The sequence below is a fragment of the Poecilia reticulata genome, linkage group LG3 (assembly GCF_000633615.1).
Source record: "Poecilia reticulata strain Guanapo linkage group LG3, Guppy_female_1.0+MT, whole genome shotgun sequence".
In the NCBI taxonomy this organism is placed as follows: Eukaryota; Metazoa; Chordata; class Actinopteri; order Cyprinodontiformes; family Poeciliidae; genus Poecilia; species Poecilia reticulata.
In genome coordinates, this window is record NC_024333.1 from 34,016,999 (window position 1) to 34,042,562 (window position 25,564).

Below are 25,564 nucleotides of genomic sequence, written 5' to 3' on the forward strand. Positions count from 1 at the left end.
GCTGTGCTTCATGGCTTTAGACAATTAACTTGAGTCTTTTTTTTCTCCTGCTAGATTTGATTTAATAAAACGTAATTCAAACAATACCTTAGGGAAATATAAACAGTTAATCTAGTATGAAGTTTTTGGACTTTGAAGGATCAAATTGTTCATACTAGCTGTATTTTTCTTTTTACCTTGAAATTGCACAAACTGGAATTATCAAAAATAAATTAACTTAATGGAAACATGTCAGTTTTGCAAAAAAGTCACATTTGAAAATGTTCTGGGCTAAAAAAAAAACCCCGGTAATTTTGACATGTATGAACGAGGATTAGGGCTAGCAAATTTTTTTTCTAAAATGAAATGACTAATCTCGGAATACTGACTTTATTCTCAGAAATGTTCTAGAAAATAAACAAGAAAATTTCTGAGCCCCCAAAGCCAAAATGTTCTAATTTTGAGTTTCAAAATAATAATAATAAAAAAAATTCATAGTTGGATAGTGACTAGTTACATTTACTCAGTAACTTCTTTTAAAAAATACTTTTAGGGGTAATTTTACTATGCAGCATTTTWACCTTTACTTCAGTAATTTTATTATGAAGTATTTCTACTCGTACTTGAATACAATTTTTGGATTTTCTTGCTACTGAATGAAAAACATGTTTTAACCAAAAACGCACCAGACAGAAACACACCTGCAGTTTTTGTTTTTTATTGAAAGAAACTGATACTTTAGTACACTTTTTACCAAATACTTTTTACTCTTCAATAATTTCTTGGATGCTACTCCTTGTGTACGATTTTTGCGTAGTTTTTTTTTCAGTGACCGTAACTTTTTTCCGTAGAATGAGTATTAAACCTACTGAATAACTTTACATTTTTGTGTTTGAATTGGTGAAATAAATGAACATTTCAGTGATTTCCAATGGTACCGAGATGCACCTGCGCTTGGACAGTCATTTATGGCTCCAATGGATGTAGGAAGTGTGATTTTCGAGGGCAAGTGAACGCAGCAGAGGCAAAACGCGGCACCACTTAGCGCTTCTCCCCGCCACCCCCCTTCTCTCTCTCGCTGCGCGTGTGCCCGCCGGTAAAGGCGCGCGGCCGGMGGGTTGTGGGGTAGGGGGGATGTTGCGCTCGCTCCTGCTCCTCCTGCTCTCTGACCCCAGTGGCAGCTCCGACTCACTGCACTTCGGCTCCCCCTCCGACACACCGCGGCTGCTCGCACTCTCTCTCCCCCGCTAACTGTTAGTGTCTCTCGCCCTCCGCTCAGGTTCGCTACCACTCGCTCTCCTCCAGGTCTGGGTTCTTTCCACCAGAGCCAGCCGAGGTCCCGCCGGGTCGAAGGTTCCTGCCCCGGCCCTCCAACACCAACGGTCGCGCCTCGCGCAGGAGTCTCCGCCGCATGGACCCGAGTCCCTCCGCTGCTTCTTCTTCTTCTGCTTCTTCAACCGCCGCTTCTTCTTCTTCTTCCTCCACCGCGTAGAGGGCGACCCTCTCCGACCCGACTCTCGTTCTCCGGCCGGCTGCAACACCCAGAGAGGAGGGGGAAACGGAAAAACCTCCAGCCCGAAGGTAGCGCAACCTTTCAGCCTCGCCGCGGAGGCAGAGACGGGGAGGGAGGGGAGGAATTCCTGACACAAAGCCGTCGGTTTAAAGGTGGCTTGTCATTTACGAGGAAGGAGCCAGAGGTTACCGAGGCGGCGCTTTGACACTCACCACCTCTGGGTTATTTTAAATTTATTATTTATTAATATTATTCACAGATCAGAGTTCAAGGGGGAACGGAGTTTTCTTTCTTTCTTTGCATGCTGCAAGCGGCTGTGTAGTATAGCTCACGCCGTGTCTGCATGGTGAAATGGGTGAATTTTATTCGCCTTCTGCCCCCCTCCGCTGCTTCCTTCTGCTTACCGGAGTGGGAAGTTAGCTGCCAGGCTCTCTGTTTATTGTGCTGCCAGAAAGAAGCTCCAGCTTCAGCGTGCATAATAATACAATTTAGCAGGCTAAGCTACAGAGCTAGTCGCTGCTGCTGCTACTGTAGCCATAAGGTAGAGAGGGACAGACGAGCATGGACACTACAGAGATACACGCTGCATACTGAAAAATAAATAAATAGAATGATATAAACATGATATTAATTTATCTACTACAGTGCAGCCTTTGCATCATATTTTAACGGCAAGGTTATTTTTTTTCTTGTATATCTATAACTTTGGTTGTGTTGATAAAAATAGTACAGAAAATGTCCAGTTTTATTTTTTCCTTTTACATACTTTCCATTTGATCTTTAAACTAGACAGTTTGCATCCCTTCTTTAATGATTTTACATTGCATATTGTTACTTATCCTGAAATTGTAAATCAGAATAAGTGTTTTTGACATTCAAACGCTCAGATAAAATCCTATTAGCATGTATTTGCATTAATCTATTTTCAAATAGATTTTTAAAAAATATATTATTTTCATCTGCAGTATCATCTTTGCAAATTGACAGAAAATGTAAATCAATGTTCCTGGCAGTTTTCAGCACTTAAAGCTCAGATAATACTCTCAAAAATTTGACTTTAATTGCTAAACCTGGCCTTTAAGAAATTAAAAAATCCGAAATTTTGTGATTATTTGCTATTAATGTCCAGTGTACACAGGTAGAAACATAAAGTTGCCCCCAAGGGTTGAGGGAAATAATCGCCTTGGTGAAATTTATAGCTTTCCTTTGAAGTTAAATCAATCTTAAAAGCACAGTTCTTGATTCACATGCTGTAATGTTTCTATTTAAATGACTTCAATGTAGGGGTTTCATGACACCAATCTGAATAAATGTGTTTTCCTCATTCTAAAATTAACTACATGCATCATAGGAAGTAGCATCCAGCTGACCCAGAAAACATAAATCCAGGATTTTTTGAAATAAAAAATAGGCCAGTTTTGAGAGGTTTGCTTCAACTTATTCACTGCATCCTTTCGATTTACGTCTTATGGGGGGAAAAAAGGCAGATTTTTATTCTTTTGACATTTTTTGCCCTTTGATGTGTGGGAACATGAGGACGTCTGGTATAAAACACCCACGGTAGCCACGTTGCCACAGTTGGGAAGGTCAGAGTGAAAGGAGGCGCGCAGGACAGCCGGGTGAGAGATGTCGCTTTTTATCTTGTCCTCCAACAATTTGCAGCTTTTAAACAGATTTATTTATAAATAAAACTGTAAAGACGCCAGATCGCCCCTGACTGATTGATTTTGATTGCATCAGTTTGGAATTTGAGTCACTTTTGTTTTAGTTGGTGCAGAAATCAACATGTTTCACATGTGGATTCGCTGAAGATTAATGAATGCATTGTCCTTTTTTAAAAAATATTTTAAATGTAATAGACCTCTGACTTTCAGATCTAGAGTAATTATTGTTTTCTAATTATGCTAAAAGTTTTAGCTTAATTTTGATAACATTCCTGTGTAATCTAATCTTTTTAGGAGCTTTTGTAGAAAATGTTGGGATTTTTAAAAAAGTTTTCTTTTTCAGTCTCAAAGCATTGACTTATTGTTTATCTCTGAATCATTGAATTTAAAGTTTTTTGTCTTTAAATTCAATGCAGTTGAAAAAGTGTTGAAGAAAGTTTAGCTTAATTTTGTTAACATTCCTGTATAATCTCATCTTTTTAGGAGCTTCGTAGAAAATGTTGCGATTTTTTTGTGCCTTTTTTAATCTGCAAACTTTTACTTTATCATTTATCCCTGAATACCTGAATTTAACATTTTAGGGTAGCTTTTACTCTGAGAAGTTGATGATTGATTGATTGATCGATCTATAAGTTCTGGGATTGGAGTCACTTTTGTTTTCGTTGTGTGCAGAAATCAGCCTGTTTCATGTGTGAATTTGCTGGCTGCAATGTTTCTGTTTTCAAATATTTTAAATTAAATAGCCTTGTGGATTTGAGATTACATCCGTAGTAATTTTTCTTTTCTCTTTTGCCCTAAGAAGAAATATGGTAAAACCTTTAGCTTAATATTGCTTTTAGTTGGTGCAGAAATCAACATGTTTCACACGTGGATTCGCTGAAGAACATTTATGGACAATCTCATCACTTTAGGACCTTTTGTAGAAAATATTTGGACGTTTTTTTGACAATGTTTTTTAGCCTGAATCCCTGAACTTATAATTTTTTGCCTCGGATGCATGCCCTGGCACAGCAGCTGATGCGTTGCTCTGTTCTTGTCTGTGCAGACTGCAGCGTGTGTTGGTCGAGTCGGTCGGTCGGCCGGGAAGCCACAGCCGGCCCCGCTGCCGCTCCTGCTGCTGGGAGACTTCCTGGGCTTACCGAGCGGCTCTGAAGGATGACCGCCGCACGGCTCGTTGCTGAATCCCGGTGAACGAACGGCGTCTCATGTCCAAACGGCGGAAGGATGGCTCATGGCAAAGTGACCATCACGGTGGACGAGTACAGCTCCAACCCCACGCAGGCCTTCACGCATTACAACATCAACCAGAGCCGCTTCCAACCTCCACATGTCCACATGTAAGTGCACAAGCATTTATTTTACAAGTTGGAAACTTTTGTCTTATGTCTAGCACACCTGCAGGTTCAGACAAATATAAAAATAAACTATGGCTGAAACGATCGTGATTAATCGATTATTTACTTATTTCCTCTCTGCAAAGAATGAAGTATAAGAAGTATAAGACTTACTTCTCTGATCCTTACTTTGCCAGTTGCTTCCAAATTGCTGCATGAAGTGGTCATGTGTTGCATTTTGTGACAAAATATTTCCTGTAAATGGACTAATACGCTCAAGGCTGGAACGATTAATTGTGATTAATCGATTATGTTAATAAGAGATGCTAAAAAAATGTTCTGCACCACTTTCCTCTTAATTAGCAAAAGCAGAGAATCAAGTAGAGGACATACTTCACTGATCTTTAATTATCTTTTCATCGATTATTGAAATAATCGTCAATTAATATAGGAGTAATTCAAGTCAGAAGTTCTGACTTTGATTAATCATTAACTGGATTAAACAAACTCTAAAAATACTATTTGATGAAAGACCAACATACTCAGAGCAGTAATTAAACCAAAACTGTACAAAAATATAAATATTCTGCATTTAAGATGAAAAAACCCCCTCAGGTGCCACCTTATTCAAATTCTGTAAAAAAATAAATAAATAAAAAAATTAAAAAAATTAACATACTAGCCCTAAACTGTATTGATTTGAAGTCATGCATATAATTATGAACTTGTTGATGCATCCTTTGCCACAAATGGTCAAGTGTTCACTGAAGGAAAGCCTTTGTTGCATTTTAGGCAATAAAATGATTTTCTTATTAAAAAACAACAACTTTGACCTAATTTGCATTATTAAATGCATTTTTAATGCTGCATAAGAAAAGCTTAATGAACTTTTTTTTATCATCAGATTAATCGTCAAAATAATTGATAGAGTAATTGATTACTAAAACAATCTTTAGTGGCAGCCCTAAAATAAAAGCATGTGGGCAGAATGAGCTCAAACTGGAGTCCAGTCAGGATGATGTAAAGTAAATTTAACAGAAGCTCAGAGAGAGAAGCTCTGATTGTAAAGTTTAAAAGGTGTCAGCTGCTTGCTTTTAATGTTTTAAACAGCATTCCAACCAAAGTCTGGAACAGTTTGATTGAAATGTTTGAGTTCTTCCATCTGTCCGTCCAGTCGTCTCTGGTCTTTCCGGATTTAGAGCCTGGAACAGTAGAAATGCAGAGTGTGAGAAGTTTCTGGGGAAAAAAGAAAAGTTTGAGAACAAATCTAGAAAAATCAGGAGTTCTGACTTGGAAAAATGAGCTGGACTCCTTCAGTCTCGTCTGACTTTTAAAGAGAGTCACCAAAAACCGGAGAATGATGATCTGTTGCCGATACGAGCCAGAGCTTTTCTTATTCTGCCTTTTTTCCTTCTAGGCATCACCACAGTTTTTGCCTGGTCTGCCTGGTTAGCCCTGTCTGTGTTTAGCCGAGCGTTTTTGTGGCATTTTAAGTTTTATTGAACTTTGATGGCTTCAGGAAGCAGTGCAGAAAAGATTAGCTAGTTCCAGTACATTGTAAAGTGGGCATATAAAAAATTAAGGATGAAATGATTAATGAAAATAATAGTGAATAGTCGATAATTCAAATAATCGTTAACTAATTTAGTAATTGATTAATTGTTACTTGGCATACTCAGAGATAAAAAAAGGCAGTTTGCTGAAAAAGCAACCTACAGAGAGCTGTAATTAAGCCAAAACTGTACAAAAAATGTTTACTTAAGATGAAAAAATCTTGGTCTGTTAAATGTGTTCTTTCTACATATATTCAAATAGCATTTTTAGCATCACCTGGTTCAAATTCTGTCGATTTTTCTGAAGATTAATGAATTAATCAGACAAAAAAAAAACCCTGGCACATTAGAATAATAGTTAGCTGCAGCTCTATTAAAGATAATTAAAGTCTGACCACACAATTAAAATATATTTTGCTTCCAGCATGTTATAAAAGCTTCTGTTGTGGTTTAGCGGTTAGCAGCCCTTCATCTACAAAAGAATGCTTGTAATTTTTGTGGCGGAAATATGTTAAAGTTTAATTGTTCAGGGTGCAGAAACAATGCATCCGCATGGATTTAAAGCCTGTTGAATGAAGGTTTAGATTCTTAAATAAATTTGGTCTGAATCAGGGTTGGATGATGAGCTCTCAGCAGACTTCAGAGCTGAAAGATCGACCAGCTGCACAGCTTCACTTTTGGCAGTCACAGCGCCTGGCCACAAGTTTTAACTGTTTCCTACAGTTTCAGTTTTTTTGAAGCATTGTTCTTTTGGTTCTTATGGTTCCCACCATTCACTCTGTTCTTGTAAGCAGGATTATTTTAGGGAGATGGAATTATGTAAACGGCTAAATTGGAGCCTTACCTTCCTCTTGGCGTTCGGAAGCGTGCACAAATGTGGCACTGTGTTGTTTTGGGAATTCCTCAGCTGCAGACTTTCGCTGCCAGCACAATGAGTGCCGAATGTGGAGAAGGAAACAAACATAACCCTTTCAAGCTCTGTTATGTCAATGGTTTTTGTAAGAGTTGATAAACCAGGTCAGAGGATTTAATATGAATGTGGGCACCTTCTGTTTTTCTACTTTAGATAAAACAAAAGTAACAAAGTGCCAGCGCTGTGATATGAACTCTAAGAAATGTAATTTTTGCTGAAATTTCAGTGTTTTGATTCTTTTGTAGTTTGCTTTGGTAAAAACAGCAAGGTGGGTCTGGTTGCTATGCAGCGTCTGCTCAAGTTTTCAAGTTCAATTAAAGTTCATAATAAGGAGTGCTGGTCCTTTTTGCATCTTTCCCATTTTGCACATTGGGAGTTTTGGTTGCTTTGCGCATAAATTATATATTTAATGCCTGTTGCAGTAAGCAAGAAATCAATTAATCGTATAATAAATGAAAACAAGCTCAATAATTTCCTTTTGCATAATTGTGTTTTGTCTTTTCTCTCTTTCTACCAAAAACTGGATCATAAAAATCTTCAGTCTGGTATTTGTGTCTCAACTTGACATTTTTTGATGGACATTTTTGTTTAGAGACTTCAGTCTCCATTTTATTTCAGTCAGGCTAAAGTTTGAGTCAAACACAGACGTATTCATTGCACTCTATGACTCGAGGCAGTTGAGGCTACCGCTAACTAACTGCTAGCTAGCTTTTTTTTTACATCCATGAGTAAGTTGATCATCTTTTGTATACATTTGTTGCGACACAGGTCTTAAATTTCATTCATTATGGTTTTATAAAAGTCTTAAAGTCTTAATTTTGAGTTGGTCAAACCTGCAGAAATTCTGTACATATAATAAAAATACTTTAAACCTAAAGAATGACATAATGGAAAGTTGCAGCATTTTAAAACCTTCTATTACAGTGATTCTGCTATTAAGCAGCGTACACTCGGTAGCTGTTTACAGCAACGCGGCGGACAGGCTGCAGCTATTACAAAGTAACTAAAATGGTGGGTGGAGCTGCAGTCATAACACTAACTGCGTTTCCATTACAAATGTGTGAAAAGTGTTTCCATTGCAGTTTTGTGAATTAAACTAATTTCAAAAACTTTTTTAAATTGACGTGTTTCCGTTAGGCTGATTTTTTTTCGGAATTCCAATTTGCGTAATTTTACGCTCAAAGGAAACGCAGCTTGTAAATCAAAGCAAAGCCAATAAAGAACAGATTTTGCTGATGATTGTGCATTTTGTTTTAGTTGGTTGTTCATCTTTTAAAGCCTGTGCAGATTTATTTTTGGGACTTCTACGAAGAAAATGCTTAAAGCATTTCTTAAAAAATGCAGCGTCACCTGCAGACGGTTTATTTTCGCTGCAGCACATAAAGGCAGATTGAAGGCGATGCTGTCTTGAGATTGAAGCCGTGAACCGGAGCTCTTCTCATTGCTTCTTTTGGATGCATTAAGCTGCAAATCTGCAGGCGTCGGATTAGTGAAACCTTTACATTTCCGCTTTCTTGGAAAAATATTGGGATTTTTTCGATATAAATTGATTCCTTTGCTTTTTGTGCAGTCCTGTTGATTTTTTTATCCTCGTTCGTTGTGTTCGGAGGTGAAGTGTGTGTTGATGGGGGGGTTGTGTGGAAGCAGAGGGGCCTCTCAGCAGATATGTTTGGATAAATACATTAGGCTGTTTCCTGGGTTCCACAGAGCCTGCAGTGTTTTACCCTGTCATTCTTAGACTCAACCTAGGAGCCCTGCGATGACACACACACACACACACACACACACACACACACACACACACACACACAGAGACACGCGTGTCTCTGAGCCCATCCCCCCCTCCATGTTCAAGTGCTTATAGAATAAGAGCTCTGTTCGAGGAAAGCAAAGGCTTGTTTAGATTTCCCGGATAATGATCCGAGTCGTTCCTCTCTCTCGTTCGCCGCATTCAGGGGGAAATAAAACGCGAGCTTCTCTGACAGAAAATGAAAGACATTTTTGCCTTTTTTTTTTTTTTTTGTTGAAATTTAATCCCATGTCTAATGTTTTCCCTTCCCTCTCAGACGGGAATATTTCTCCAAAAAGGGGGTACAGCGGTGCCTTTTGTGTGGCGGAAACACGGATGTGGAGCACGTAGGCAGCCATGCATGCTCACAGAGAGCCGCAGATAGACGCTAATGCTGCGGAACGTGACCCTGAAGTCAGAGCGGGTTTTCTTCGGAGCATGGGACGACCCAGTCTGGCCCTGTTTGTCAGTTTATTTTTCCGCGCCGTCTGTATTTTTGTTCCCTCTCCTTTTTGTCGTCGTCTTGTGAAACGAAATGCTCAGCAACTTGGAGCATATGCTTCCAGTTGGGGATCTAATCGAGCCGGATTTGGCCGAGATGCAGTCAGGGAGCTCAGATTAAAATAAAGAAATGTCCCAAAAACGTTTACAGCAAACTATTCTGGTGTTGTTTTCTGAAAATAAACATTTCAAGCAAGCGTTTAATTTCCTCTGGCATTGTTCTCAAGGGATTTTCTCCATGGATTTAATCCTAATAGTCCAGCTAGCTACTAATGATTATGTTCATGGTCAATTACCTTGTTGATTTATTGTGCTGTAATTAATTCTTTAAACATCTCTTATTATAAAAAGAGAGCCTAATGTGACCTTCCTAAGGACCTTAATTTATCTTTTACTGATCTACTTTACTTTTGTCTAAAGTAAAAGACCTTTTACCTTCAGTTAAGTGGAAATATAAGCCTTTCCATTTTAAAAGCTATTCATTTTTAGTAACATGTAATTAATCAAGTGAAACCGGTTGGATTATGCTTGGATGTTTTACGGTTAAATCTCTTCATGCAAAATTATTTTAATTGCATTAAGCTAAAGTCTTAAATTTCCAGATTAAAGTGATTCTTATCACTTTAACCACTTGATTAAAGTTCAAGTTCAAGTGGGAACTTTGTTGTGACTGTCATTACGTTATTTGAAGGAGGGACCATTTGGCTTAATCTAGAACTATGCTTCACATGTGGATCTACTGATGATGTCAAATCATATAAGCTTTTTTTTTTATATCATTAAAGCATATTTCCATCATATTACCCTTAAAGTTCAGCCTGCTTTGGATTTGATTAGCTTGAACTTTAAGTTATTTGTAGTTTGATTAGCCTGAACCTTTAGCCTTTGGAGTTTGATTAACTCAAACCTTTAGCTTTTGGGGTTTGGTTACCTTGGATAATTAGTCCTTTGGAAAACTGCCCTTCTTACTAAAAATGTATGTCGTATGGGGTGTATAGTATCAATAACGAGCCGTCTTTTGGTCTAAAAGCAGTCATGTCTGTAACATTTAACTTTAAGCCTGCTTGTTTCTTGTCTGTGCATTTTTAGAGGACTACTGACTAAACTTGGTTCTGGTCAGATGCAGACATGGGATTTTTCTTCTGTGGCCACTGTATACCACAGCCCAAACATCCAGTGCTTTGATTTATTTACCCAGTATCCCCACTTGCATATAAACAGAGAAATCTGACTCCCAGAACCATCCAAGTCCAAAGTTTAGCCCTTTAAATCAAATTAACCTGAACACAAAACCGTTATTTTACTATACAGACCTGCACAATCTTTTCTAAAATATCCAGATTCTCTCTCCCTTTACTTCAGATACCCTATTAATTATTCCTGGCCTCTGAATATAAATGTAGAGCGCATGATTATGCATCATTTGACGATGATACCGGCCGGCACCCCATTCATTTTCAACTCTCTGCTCCTTTAGGGTATTTTTATGTGCCGTCGTTCTTGTCACAAAGTATTGGACGGATTTTGAAGGAAGCTACTGAAAAGAAAATTTCAGCTCTCCATTATTACATTTTTCTGTTCTTTGGATTTTCTGACATAAAAAATTATTTGATCAAAATCTCCCAGGGTTTTACAACCCATATTTAGGAACTGCATGTTAGTCAACATTACAGCTCTCTGTCAAAAAAAGCTTCATGGTTAAAAAAAACAAACACGAAGCATTGCATGCTAATTATTAGCTTATGTAGAGAAGAAACAAACACTTCTAATTTAACAATTTATTTTCTAGTTCAAAATATTAGATATGCTGGTAAGTCAAATGTGAACTAGCTACACTAAAAGATTTACTAAAACACAGCTCTGGCTGCAAAAACACTTTATTCTCTACATTGAAACTAACAATTATTTTAGTAATTGATTAATCGATAATTCTGACAATCAGATAAAAAATGGTGCATTGTACAGATTTTTCATTTAACCACATTATGCAATACTAGAAGAAATAAATATTAAGTTTTTCTTTTTTTAAATAATAAAATGAACATTCTACGGCCTAAAATGCAGCAACATGGCATTCCTTTAATAAATGTGAATTGAGTGAAGCTCAAGCTGCTATTGGAGTTTTGGTTAAAACGTATTTACAGACAAAGATGTTTTTACCTTAAATGCAAAATATATAGTGCAATTTTGGCTTAATTACAGCTCTGAATGTTTTTTTTTTTTTTTCAGTAAATGGCCTTTTTTGAGTTTGTATACTCCAGTTAATGATTAATCAATTGTTAAATTAGTTGCAAATCAATTCATTAGTTGATTAATCACGATTAATCGTTTAAGCCCCAATAGAAATGCAAGTAATCTCTATGCTATTTTTATTACTAATATCTTATTGAAAACTGCAGAAATTAGAGAAGTCAAACATGGATTGTAATATTTTGCACTGAATTCAGATTTTTTAAAGTTGGTAAAATAAGTTTTCTTTTAAATCTTGTCATAAATGTAAGGTTGCCTCATCTTGAGCTGAATGTATTATTACACCTGTGTAATATGTATTTGTAAATATACATAAAAGTAAATCAACAGACAACTCCAATTTAAACAGCAAATTAAAACCAGAACGATATAAACAGTTGTAGTTCTTTCAAGTTCATCCTTGATTGCAATAGTTTTGTGCACACCAAACCAATTGGACAGCACTGACCCATGAATATTAGTCACAATGTGCTCTTGCTTTCACTTTTGAGGACATTTCTGGACTGAGAATAAATAAACCATTAAAAGAAGAGTCCAATTAATCACCTTAAGCCGGTTTTTAGCTCTCTGCTTTCATTTTGTAGCTTTTATTTTGTTTCTGTCGGCCTGCCGCTGCTTGTTGGCAGGAGTGGAGGGATTTTGTAACAGGAGAACCCTTGATTAAGTTCCCTCTCCACCCTCTGACCTGCTGCTGGAGTCTGGCAGGTCTGCGATGATGGAGCTGATGGTGATGTTGTGGGTTAAGTGATGGTTGACACTACGCAGGGCCTGTATTTTTTTTGTTATTTTTTTCATGGAAGATTAAGTTCTTTTGATGTCTTTGAGATTTTGTCCCTCTGAGCCTCTTGAACCTGGCATGGCGTGGCGAGGCACAGGTCCCTGATGATGTCACTTCCTCCTCAAACATGTAATAGAAGCAAGGCGCTCTGAGCCTGCAACTCCTCAACATGACAAGTCTTTATTTGTGCAGCTTAAAGCATGTTTAGTTTGCCCTGACAGATGGCCTTTTCAAGACTAACACTTGTTAAAGGTTTTTCTGTAGATTCTCATTTTCTTTTATACTTTTCCAGTAAAATTGATAATTTGCTTAGTTCTGAGATTTGTGGGTAAATGTAATCCCAAAGGGATCTTTCTGCAGAGTGTTTTCTTTTCATTTACTCAGCATTTTGTTGGTTGCGTCATGTTGAACCTAATATTCAGCTGCATCAGCTTTTCCAGATTGCTCTTTCTTTCATTCAGCAAGTCAGAAGAAACATAAGGTGCATTCACACCAACCCTGTTTAGTCCACTTTTATCGAACTCCAGGTTGTTTGTCTAGAAACGGTTTCATTTGGGAAGACGTGAATCAGACCAAAAAACGCAAAATCTGGTCCGTCTCCAAACCTACGTCTCACATTATTCTTCAGCCACAGATATACGCGCTCACATTGGTGTCACTGCAAGCTCAGGTTAGTGGGATAAGCATAGCGTCATACACAGAAGGTTGGTCTTAATATGGGCTAACATCTATGCTAGCTACCACTCTGTCTCACCTAGCCGTGGCTAGGCTAACGTTAACAATGTGGACGTGTGGTGCCAGCAGACTCATTGTCTCCACTGTTCCTCGGACTTCAGAGAAAGAAAGCGTCCAGTGTTTTTTGATTCTTTATTTATGACTTGTAGTTTTATTGGATGAAGTTTTTGACGTGTAAACAAGCAGAGACAGGAAGTGATTAAAAAAAGACACCTGATCTCAGATCCCCTGATATTATGTTGCCATTGCACCACAGTTTGTTGCTGTTTATTTTTACATGTTTGACCAAAATAGTCAACCTTTAGTTTTTTTCAGTTTTTAATCATTGATTTTTTTTTTATTGGCTGTTATTCTCCTAATTGCGCCGACTGAACAAATTGAAGTTTTTACATGTTTGACCAAACGTATGAAGCTATTGGTGTATTTAAGCGCTGTACTGATGCAGAGTTATTAAATAAATTTGTAATTACGTACGTTTATCTCTATTTAAAAAAAGAAATGTTTAAAGTTAATTTTGTATTGGATTGATATTGGCCGATACTAAACCTCAGATATCTGTATCAGCATTGGAAGTGAAAAACGTGGATTGGTTCGTCTGAAACTGAAACATCCCACTGTTGTATTTGGTCCCTAAATGTATCAGACAGCAGTATGCTTTGAGTATGGAAATTATTCTGACACCTTTAAATTTTTTCACTCTGAATTCTTATGACCATGTGATATTTCACTTTTTCCTTTGTAATGTGCAAACATTTCTATATTTCCATTTTTTTCTGTCCAGGTGGGAATGCTAAGTTTACATTCAAGAGAAAGAATATGAACTTTTTTTTATCAAATGGCTACAATGACGGTGTGTAAACATTTAAAGGGGCTTGAATACTTTCCATACCGGCTGTATAAGATTTTTTTTAGGTGACACAAAACCTCCTGCTTGTTTTGTAGACCTGGGAATGGAAAAAAAAGGAAAAATCAGCATTTTTAAAATTGAGAAAAATAAGAAAAATCCTGATTGGTGCATCTCTGGAAATCACAGCTGCTCTGTTTTGAGCCGTGTGGTCCGTCCAGGTGAACGCAGAGCTGCTTTATTCCCTCCGCCTTCAGCTGCTGCTCGGCTCTTGGCCTCATCCTTCCTCCCATCAGCCCTGCAGCCAGGCAGACTGTCAGCAGCACAATTAAGGGCTGTGCCATAATGAAAGGGGCATTAACAGAAGCAATTTATTTCCCAGCGCAGCGCCGGAAGGTTCCTCCGGTGCTGATATTCCGACGGAGCCTTTGTGTGTGCTGCACTGTGCCATTATGGGAAGGGATGAGGAGGACATGCACGAGCTGAACGGATGGCGTGGGGGGTGGCAGCGCCGCCGCCGCACAACACCGCCCTTCAGTTTCACAACCCCTGAAAATCAATTCTGGCTCTAATTTATTTAAAAATCTGCTATTTTTTTATCCTAATAACTCTACATCACAATTTGCCCCAGATTTTCCTGCTTGTTCTCGTCTCCCACCTTTCACTCTCTCCCTCTCTTTTTCTGTCTCTCTCTCCGCTCGCCCCACCAGCAACCCTCTCTCTGTTATTTCTGTGTTCATTTTGTTCCTCTGAAGTTTATTGAATTAGCGCAGACAGCTGAAACGCAGAAGATAAGAGAGGCGCTCCGTGTGCTCCTCTCGGAGAAATGGTATTGCACTTTGGAAGAGTGAGGCACGCGCGCTCGTGTGTGTGTGTGTGTCTGTGTGCGTGTGTGTGTGAGAGAGAGAGGGGGTAGGGCGGACTGATGCTGAGGATATACAGAGGAAATGGGGGAACGTTGTGTTTTGATGTTTCTTCTGAAAAAAGCGATAAAGACAGAACTAGCCTTGTGAAAAAGATTGAATGTTTTGACTCCGGTTAATTTGGGATTTTGCATTTTCTCATTCTTTTAGCAAACCGACCACGTAAATGTCAAACTGCGTTAAGTTTTCACGAGATGATGAAGTACAGATGTACTTCTGCTCCGTTTTATAAAATGATTTTGGTTCTTTTATCTGCCATCAACAAAAGAAAAAGAAGTGCAACTGATAAATCCTGTTTTATTTAAGATGTTTCCTGTAAAACTGATGAAAATCAACTCTGTATTTTTACTACTGCCACAATTTGGTAGAAATATTAGTGGCATCAACAGCTGTTTCAGTTCAGTTGTCAGAAACGATAAAAACGTTTAAAAGCAAAGTTGGATTACATGCATTTGTTGACCCAAATTATCTGACTGAGACATGATGATGAATTTAAGCTTTTAATCCTTATTGTTAGAGCAGCTTGAGCTAAAATGGCCAGATACTGATAATGAAGCAGGAAATGTAAATCTTTGCTTCAGTCATGATTGAAAATATGTTTCTGCAAAATTATAAATCAATTTGTTGTTACGGAGTGAGAAGACGAGTTTAACAGATTCCTGTCACAATTATACAAACAACTGTTCCTGTTTCAAACAAACCACTAGATTTGAATCTTAATACTTCTGTGGTTATTTTAGAGTAAATAATGCAGCATTAAGTTTCTGTTCACTTTCATCTGGAGTCTTTGCATGCARTGGTTCTGTATGAAGTTAGGCGATATGAATTTAGTCACTGTATTTAACRGCTAGCACTAGCTTCCACATAATTCATTATGTGTTAAGCGGTTTAGCGTTGGCTTCTGCTAATTCTTTCATATGCTGAAYGGTTTGGTTATTTTGTTTTCTGATTAGCAGTTTCTGTTAGCTTCGGCTAATTCTTTTGTAGATTTGCTGTGTTTTTGTGGAGCTAAGATTCTTGTTACGGTAAGTGAATAACATTTTGTAAGCAGTGGCTAATATTATTTCTGTAGATCCAGTTTTGTTACCAAAAGTCAAAAATACATTTTCCTTGACAACCAAGGCATTCATCTTGAAAAATGGCCGCTATCTTGCATTATTATTATTATTTCTTTTAAAGCAAGCTCCTGGGAACATCTGCGACAAGTTAGGTTCTTGTATCCACATGTGGAAGATAAACAGAAATATTGAATTATCTACTAGCTGGAGGTTTTTACAGCAAAGCAGACAGAAACATCGATCCGTTAATCCAGATAGATACGAATGTGATGCACAGCTTGCTTGGAGATACTTTWGCACAAACTTTGAACAGAAATTTTAACTGCAACTTTGAAACATAGAGTGTATCATCATTCTTGGAAAAGAGCTTCAAACAGCCAGAAACAACAAGCTTCTTATCTGCAGCGTGAGTTTGGTGTTCAGATTTTGAGGGAGCGAGCTGCGGCTGACCTCTGACCCTATTTTCTCGTGTGTTTTTCTAAAAGGCCGTGGAGCCAAGTGTGCTCAGTCAAATGAAATCTCCTCCTGCAGACATCAGAGAGCGATCCTGCGTCCCTCCTGCTGTCTCYCACAGGCTGAACTTTATCTCGTCCGCCATTATTAAGTCTACTTTTAAAAGMAGGCATGCAAACAGTAACTGTTCTGCCACTCGATAACGTTGTACTTTGGTTTCTATCAATTCTTGAGCAAGAACTTTTGCAAATCTATTATATTTAATAATAAATTATGCATTTACTTTTCAATTTACCGTTTCATTGATATAACAGCTTTTTCTCTTTTTTAATACTAATTTTTCTGGGCCTTTGAAAGAGAAACACACCCGTAACAACATGGGACCTCTACCGTGCCTAACAGTGGTGCTTTTCATAGAAAATGGCTTCATTTTAGTCTCTGACAACGACACACTCCTGTTTAAAATCCCTGTACGACATTCAGCAACATTTAGAAAATTAATCTTTGTCTTGGAATCTTTTCCATGCAGTAAAAGTAAAGGTGTTTTATATGGACCTCTGTTTTGTCATCTTTATATATTCAGGGTTTATAAAGGTGCTTGAATTTCTTAAAAATGCTTGAATTTCAATTGTTTTTTCAAGGTTTGGAAAGTGCTTAATTTCTGTGTAAAGTCATTGAAAATGATTAACATTCAAAGTGCCTATATTTGGACAGGGTTGTTTACAGTTAAACAGATATGTAGAGATAATAAAAATGCACATGCAGAATTTTTTTCTTACCATCTGAAGTTAACCAGACTCAATTTCTATTGTTTTAAGTTAGTTAAAAYTAACAATTATTTCTGTTTGCTAAATGCCGTAAAACTTATCAAGAGATTTATATTTTTAATTYTTTGGAACTTTTCTGACCAGCMAGGTGGATAGGGTGTTTATAAGAGAGACATTTCAAAACATAAATGTTGTTATATTTTAGTTTACCTTGTCCCTGCTGTAGAATGTTGAATACTGCTTGGGTTGCTAGGTAACGGGCTCAGGTTGCTAGGTAACGAGGCTGGGCCTGCTGACCTGTGAYGTTACATCCCGGAGGTTTTTGAACAGCTCATTTTCCAGACACCAAAAAGCCATCACTTATTGTTAAAAATGTCTGGGTGATTTTTATTTTATTKTTTTTAAGCATTTGGACAGTTTTTAGAAACAAAACTGGAATTATTATAATCATTAAAAATGTGAATTTCACTGAAAAAACACAAAATCTTAAAGTATTTTTGGCCTAGTTTATTGTGCAAATATCTTGGTACACTTGAAATAAGAAAAACAAACTTGCATGTAACTATTTGGCAAAATWTAGGAGCTTGTTCTAAGTTCATAATTTCTTAATATTGATGGAAAAAGTACTAGTAGGCTGATTATTTAACTTGGCTATTTTTCCCATGTGATAAGTGAAATAATTTGCCAGTGTAACTAGCACTTTCCAAACATATAAAGAAGTTATTTACTTAAAACAAGCTCCAATTTCTTGCTGAAAAGTTACTTGTAAGTAAGTTCTGTATTATTTCAAGTGTACCAAGATATTGGCAGTAGAAACTAGAACAAAACTTCTTGGTAAGATTTTGTGTTTGCTCAGTAGATCCGGTTTAAGTCGGGTGTTTGTCAGCAGGAAAACCCCTACAACATGCAGGACACTTGGAGCAGGGTTAAGAAACCTCTGGGGTAAACTGCAGGGATAACGGCGGTGAAAGTTTGGGTAAAGTTGGAGTAACTTTCCTAATTTAAGTTGAGCTAAAGTGCCGAGTCTGTGTCGTTCCAGCCAGAGGTGAGCAGAAGTTTACGCCCCCRTGTTCCACTGYTAGACGATGAAAAGCCATGTCTTTCTACTTCAAGCAGATACTTCTGCAACCACAGCGCTCTGCTGTGTGTCTGCTGCAGCGTCAYGGTGGATTGCAGAGTTTCAGAGTGTGCCCCCTCCACATTGTCTCTTCGCTCTGCAGGCTTTCCTCAGACATGTTAACGCRAACCGTCATGCTAACTCAGCTCCGTCTGTCACTGGGGGATATTCTTTTACCTGCTGCTGGATCACAGGAGGACTTTTTCATTTTCACTGTCTCCGTTTACAAAAGATCAGAGGCCTCTGCTGCAGCGCTGAACTCCTGAACTCCTATATACATTTCCAATGAAGCTCTGGGTTGTTACAGTCGTATGTTAACAGGAAAGACTGGGCTCTMTGTGTCTTAGCGTTGCGTGTGAGAGAGACCAATGCATTACGATCATGAAGGTTTCTTGGCCTCTGCTTGCTCTAATTGATAGGGGCTGCTGGTATTTACTTACATTCTCCGGGTGGATTAAATCTCAAAGGAAAAAAGAAGGAGCTTGTGTTTCTCCTGCCTTTGTTTTAATATGCATGSATGTGTGTGTTCGTGTGTATATGAGATATGCGCACGTTTGTGCCTGTTTTTTYGTCCCATGCGGTTCTGCCGAATCCTTTAAAGCCGCGCGGCATCCGGGAACCTCACAGCACCAAATCTAATCAGCAGCCTCGCTGCAACGTATGCGCCACTCCGCTTGRCTCAGWGTAATGCGAGCGTGCACGTWCGAGCGCAGGGCCTGTTTACTGAAGATTGTCAGTAGTAAATATCATTATCTCTGCTGCTAGTTCTCCATTTTCCAGTTTGCCTAATATGCCATGCATGCCTGCTCTGTAGCAGTGTGTGAGAACAAAGCAGAGATGTTCCTTAGGAGTGTAAAACAAGAAGACTTGGTGTGAATACAGAATGTCGATGGAAAGAATATGCAAAACGGATACAGCAGATTTGCCTTTAYAAACATTTTGCTACGTATTTATCATGTGCAAACCTTAATTTGAAGCAAATAGATGGCTGCCAGTTTTCATTTTGGTTAAAGTAACTTCCAGCCATCATACCAGCTGGGTTTCTATTATAAGTGTGCACAAAACTTTGTTGAAAAAAAAACACAATTTTGCATTTGCGCTGTTTCCATTAAATAAGAAATTAAATTAAAATCACACGTGAATAACACCACTTCCTGTCGTCGTCTTCTTTGTGGTTCACACAAGTAGTAAGATGTGGTTATTGATCATGATTTGAAATTGCATTAAAAATKAACATTCTCCACATTGTTGTGCTTCAGTTYGTTTCTAAACTACTTTGAAGCCCAACGCTTAAAAAATTCATCCAGACGTTTTTTGGCCATAAGTTAATGTTTTATAGTGTCTGAAAAACGAGCCGTTTCCAAAACCTCCTGAATGTAACGTCACAAATCAGCAGGAACTGCCGGGGTTACCTAGCAACTCCAGTAAAGCTCAGCCTTTTGCCTAGCAACTAAGCTGGGTAATAAATCGATTTTATTGATTAATCATATTTTTGGTTTTTGACATTTTAATTTTGGGAACATTTTGATTTYCTCCCGCCTCACTACCAATCCTSTCTTTGGGTTTCCATTGTTCAGAGTGATGTCAGCGCTTCCAGGGCGGCCATCTTGTTTGGAAGGCATGTTTTACAGCTTCCATTTATTTGGACTTTGAATTCAGGTTAACTATAATATTAGGGCCAGGCTAAATTTTGTATATATYTATWGTTAGAAGAATAGAGTCGTAATATTAYCAGAATAAAGTGTGATTTTTACGAAGACGCAACACAAAAAAKAAATAAAATGAGGAAYGTTGAGCGTCTTGTGAAGTTATATTTGATATAAAATACTTAATAGAAATAATCTCAACACATCAGCATCAAATTATCACAGTAGCAGAACTATTGTTCAAACAACTGAATCTATTTTGAAGAAAGAGCCACACAAACTGAGTCGCTCACTTCAAATCTGGATAACTAAGCTATTTTTTTTTCATGAAAAGAACTTTTCTCTTGGAATTTTAAGTTTATTCTGGTAAAAAAACTTTATTTTTTTTATTATTCTCATAATTAAGTAATTAAGCCTGATACCCCAGAAGAAATGACTGAAATAAAAGCCACTTTTTAAAAATATTTTCTGTCATTTCTTTTAAAAAACTGATTAAAATCAGATCTGCTATTAAAAAAAATTATGTATTTTATTTTTTTACACCACTCTTTCCTACCATGTACGATACTGTCCACGAAATGTCACAGAAATGTGAAAATTGGGTCCAGAATTAAGTTTCCTCTGCAATCTTGTCTCTGGATGTAAGATGTGTTTTCCTGCAGGAAAGTCTCTTATTTTCTCTCCGTTAATGGCCTCCCTGCGTCTGAAGCCTTTTGGATTTCATCTGCTTGTTTTTGTGCCATCTTCGGCGCACATTAGCGTTAACTCGGTGTGTGTTTGTGTGAGCTCGTCAGGACGGAGATTGCAGGGTTGATTATGTGTCTGATTTCTGTCGGCAGAGTGACATCCCTTCTAATGAAATAATGGCGTAGAGGCAGAGTGCTGGAGGATTGCACGTTGTAGACTTCAATTACAGACGAGATGATTTTTTTTTCCCCCCACTTTCTTTCTCTCAGCTTTCAGCCTGAAACAGTGCAGGAGTTTCTTCGCCTTTTTTCCCCCTGCAAACCAAAACAAAAAAAAAGCCTCCATAAAAAACCTTTTTTTTTTTTTTTTAGCACAGACTTGAGTTTTTTCTTTTTTTTCTTCAGATAATGGATTGAAAGTACACCCCATGCTTTGATTCACTGTCTGTTTTGCCAATTTTATGCCAGGGAAAAATTAAAAGCATCGCCCTCCTTGTGAGCACTAATCAGCCAGATTAGTGGCTGAAATGTCTTTTATTTTTCTTGAAATGGATTTTGGTCCCTAAGATGTTATTTTTGCTTGTCAAATTGTCAGTTTTTTCTGCATTGTGCTGTTTAAATCCACATGTCTGTAGAGGCAGCCAAAGCCATCATTGTTGAGGGGGAAAATGAAACCATAAAAATAAGCAGAAATAAAAAGAAAATAAGCAAAACATTGCAAAAAGCGCATCTAATCATGTATCGTATGTTTTTTTTTTTGTAGCAAAATGCATTATAAATCACAACAGTTGTGCACTTTAGTAAACAATTTCAGTAGTTTTCTAGCTTCTGAGTTCCATAGCAGTAGTCGGTCTGAATCTGATTGTTCTATGAAATCTAGAATTTGATCAGAGAATTATTCTGGATAACAATGGAAAAGAAAATTGGATCTCAAAGTTTAGATTTTCTATTCATCCATCCATCCATTTTTCCATCCTCTCCAATTTCCTATTTATTGGTCCCTTCCTCTGTTCATTCCATTTGTCCATCCAGTGCACTGCAAAGTCTTACCAATTATTTTTTTTGTCTAGTTTCTTGTGTAAATACTTTAGTTCACTTATAATAAGACAGAAGTAACTTATATGAAGCTTTTCAGCTAGAAGTAGGAGCTTGTTTTAAGTCAATGATTGCTTGATATTGATGAAAAAGTTCTAGTTGTAAATGAAATAGTCTGGCTGTCGAACAAGACAACTTTTCCCATATTTTAACTAATATTAACTAACTAATATTAAAAGCAAAGGTGAACTTCCTTTATTCTGTTTTCAAATGCCTATAAAATATATATCTCTCTTTGGGTTTTGTTTGGTATCTGATCCATCTCAGTTTCCTGACGTAAAGTAGGTTAGAGATTTAAAAAAAGAAGAAAAAAACCTGTGAAAAGCTTGTTTTCTGATTAAGTGTATGTTTATGTTTTTCTTCAGCAAAAACCAAAACAGAGGTCTAAAATGTTAAACTGCTGAGGTGAAGCATGTTATCTAATCAATAATTAAAAATCCTGCTATATCTGTAAACTTGAAAATGATTCAAGGTGACCTGATATGCTTTCTTGAAAAGGTTAGAATAGATTTATGGATTATACAAAAATTGGGTGACTCTGCTGGGATTGCTAGGTAACGGGCGGAGCTCTGCTGGGGTTGCTAGGTAACGGGCAGAGCTCTGCTGGGGTTGCTAGGTAACGGGCAGAGCTCTGCTGGGGTTGCTAGGTAACGGGCAGAGCTTTGAGGTTTGTGAAATAGCTCATTTTCCAGACACCAAAACACATGAACTTGTTGCCCAAAAATCAGCTGGGTTGTTTTTAAAGGCAGTAGAAACCGAAATGGAAGTACAAAAACATGCAAAATGGGTTTTGCGTAATGGGTCAGATTTATTTTGGTCCCGCTGTCCCGTGTCTTTTCTAAGCCCGTTCTCCCTGCCTGTCCCCTCAGGGTAGACCCCATTCCTTACGACACTCCCAAGCCGGCGGGACACACCAGGTTTGTGTGTGTTTCCGACACACACTCGCGTACAGATGGCATCCAGATGCCATACGGCGACGTTCTGCTCCACATGGGCGACTTCACAGAGCTCGGCCTTCCGTCTGAGGTCAAGAAGTTCAACGACTGGCTAGGTAAGAAACTGTCCAACACACACGCACACACACTTGCCTCCATGTTACTGGACACACACACACATTGTCACAGGCGTGAGACGCGTTGCGAGTCTTACTGGTAGCCAGACCACACAAGAACTCCTTTCCCTGTTGTCTCACCCAGCTGGTCAGCTGAAGTGTCCAGTTTAACCTGGCCGACCCTTACACCCTGCTTCAGTTAACCTTTGACCTCTCCCTCTGCCCCCATGCTGTGGGTGGGAAATGTGTGAGGCATTCAGTTCCTCCTCTGGGTTGTAGCGACTTAAGCTAAAAACACAAAATCTTACCAATTATTTCTGTCTGGTTTCTAGCAAAAATATCTTATTACATTTGAAATAAGACAAAAAATTATTTACAAGTAACTTTTCAGCAAAATATAGCTTGATTTGAGTAACTAATTCCTTTATATTTATGAAAAAGTTCTAGTTAAAAGTGAAATAATTTCAGTGGTACAATACCTTTTTCATCAATGTTAAGGAATTATTTACCTAAAACAAGCTCCAACATTTTGCTGAAAAGTTATTTGCAAGTTAGTTCACTTGAAATAAAAACTAAGACGTGGACTAGAATAGGCCAAAAATACTTAAGATTCTGTGTGTTTGCAGTGCAAATTAATCAAATTAACCTGACTCTCTGTGGAAATCATCTAACTTAGTCTGTACTGTAAACATTTAAACTTAGACATGAACATGTGACCCAGACCTTTAATAATCAAGACATTCGAGTTTGCAAAATACAGAACAGTGTTTAATTTATCATATAACAGAAGAATACAAACATGGTGGCTGATGATGTTAAATATAAAAAACTGATTCGTGTTAAGATTCTTCTACACAATGTTACAAATTTATGACTTAATTTAAATTTATGACTTAATTTAAATATAGTAGTTTGTTTTTTCTCCACATTTGGTGGCAGCAAAGTGGACATTTGGGTTTGTTTTCAGGACCTGTACGTGTTACCGACATCAGAAATAAAACCAGCAGCTGATGCCAGCATTGAATAAAAAAATAAAAAGAATTTCATCTGTATCAAAGAGATGCACCCTGTTGAGATTTAGGGTCGCTGTGAAAGTTTCCCTCTAAAAACTCTTCAGAGCGTTCTGCTGATTCGCAGCAGTCTCACTGGTGACACTGACCTACTTTTATGACAGAAACGAAAGAAAAAAAATAAAACAAAATGCTATTAAAATCCAGAAAATCCTCACATCCCTCCTACACTGCAAAAACACAAAGTCTTACCAAGTATTTTTAGTCTGGTTTCTAGAGCAAATGTCTCATTACACCTAAAATAAGACAAAACTAACTTACAAGTAACTTTTTAGCAAGATGTACGAGCTGCTGGTTTTAAGTTAATAATTGCTTAATATTTAGAAACTTCAACATATTTTATTGGACTGTTGGAAGTTGAAACAAAACAAACATCTTCATGTTTTTGCACGTGTGTAATCTTTTCAGGTCTCGTGTCTGTTTCCTGCATCATTTAAAGTAAAAAATCTCATTTACGTATTTTTACTTTGTTGCTGTTTGCTCTGAAAACACTGGTTCTTGTTAAGATAATGCATCTAAAAGCATTTTATTTATATTCACTGCGGCTGGTTTTGTTGTTCTCTTGAGTGAGGAAATGAAGATGTACAGTACAGACCAAAAGTTTGGACACACCTACTCATTCAATGAGTTTCCTTTATTTTCATGACTATTGACATTGTAGATTCACACTGAAGGCATCAAAACTATGAATTAACACATGTGGAAATATGTACTAAACAAAAAAGTGTAAAACAACTGAAAATATGTCTTGTATTCTAGCTTCTTCAAAGTAGCAACCTTTTGCTGTGATTACTGCTTTGCACACACACTGCATTCTCTTGATGAGTTTCAAGAGGTCATCACCTGAAATGGTTTTCACTTCACAGGTTGTGCCCTGTCAGGTTAATAAGTGGGATTTCTTGCCTTGTATATGGGGTTGGGACCATCAGTTGTGTAGAGCAGAAGTCATGTGGACACACAGCTAATAGTCCTACTGAATAGAGTCTTAGAATTTGTATTATGGCAAGACAAAAGCAGCTAAGTAAAGAAAAACKAGYGGCCATCATTACTTTAAGAAATGAAGGTCAGTCAGTCCGAAAAATTGGGAAAACTTTGAAAGTGTCCCCAAGTGCAGTTGCAAAAACCATCAAGCGCTACAAAGAAACTGGCTCACATGAGGACTGCCCCAGGAAAGTAAGACCAAGAGTCGCCTCTGCTGCGGAGGTGAAGTTCATCCGAGTCACCAGCCTCAGAAATCACAGGTTAACAGCAGCTCAGATTAGAGACCAGGTCAATGCCACACAGAGTTCTAGCAGCAGACACATCTCTGCAACCACTGTTAAGAGGAGACTGTGTGAATCAGGCCTTCATGGTAGAATAGCTGCTAGGAAACCACTGCTAAGGACAGGCAACAAGCAGAATAGACTTGTTTGGGCTAAAGAACACAAGGAATGGACATTAGACCAGTGGAAATCTGTGCTTTGGTCTGATGAGTCCAAATTTGTGATCTTTGGTTCCAACCACAGTGTCTTTGTGCGACGCAGAAAAGGTGAACGGATGGATTCTACATGCCTGGTTCCCGCCGTGAAGCATGGAGGAGGAGGTGTGATGGTGTGGGGTGCTTTGCTGGTGACACTGTTGGGGATTTATTCAAAATTGAAGGCATACTGAACCAGCATGGCTACCACACCATMTTGCAGCGGCATGCTATTCCATCCGGTTTGCGTTTAGTTGGACCATCATTTATTTTTCAACCGGACAATGATCCCAAACACACCTTCAGGCTGTGTAAGGGCTATTTGACCAAGAACGAGAGTGATGGGGTGCTGCGCCAGATGAATGACCTGGCCTCCACAGTCACCGGAC

At 38.0% G+C, this 25,564-nt stretch overlaps 1 protein-coding gene across 2 annotated transcripts in view; it reads left to right on the forward strand.

Moving 5' to 3' along the window:
* The first annotated feature begins 1,468 nt into the window (after positions 1–1,468).
* mpped2a (metallophosphoesterase domain containing 2a) overlaps positions 1,469–25,564 on the forward strand; it is a 74,707-nt gene continuing 50,611 nt past the window's right edge. The window contains exons 1-3 of one of the 2 annotated variants that reach the window (XM_008405974.2): positions 1,469–1,560; positions 4,202–4,493; positions 22,468–22,649. In XM_008405974.2, coding sequence (XP_008404196.1) covers positions 4,381–4,493; positions 22,468–22,649 — 295 coding nt within the window. In that variant the 5' untranslated portion in view covers positions 1,469–1,560; positions 4,202–4,380. Of the gene's footprint in view, positions 1,561–2,529; positions 3,112–4,201; positions 4,494–22,467; positions 22,650–25,564 lie in introns of those variants that run through there. The other variant, XM_008405975.2, reaches the window with a different exon arrangement.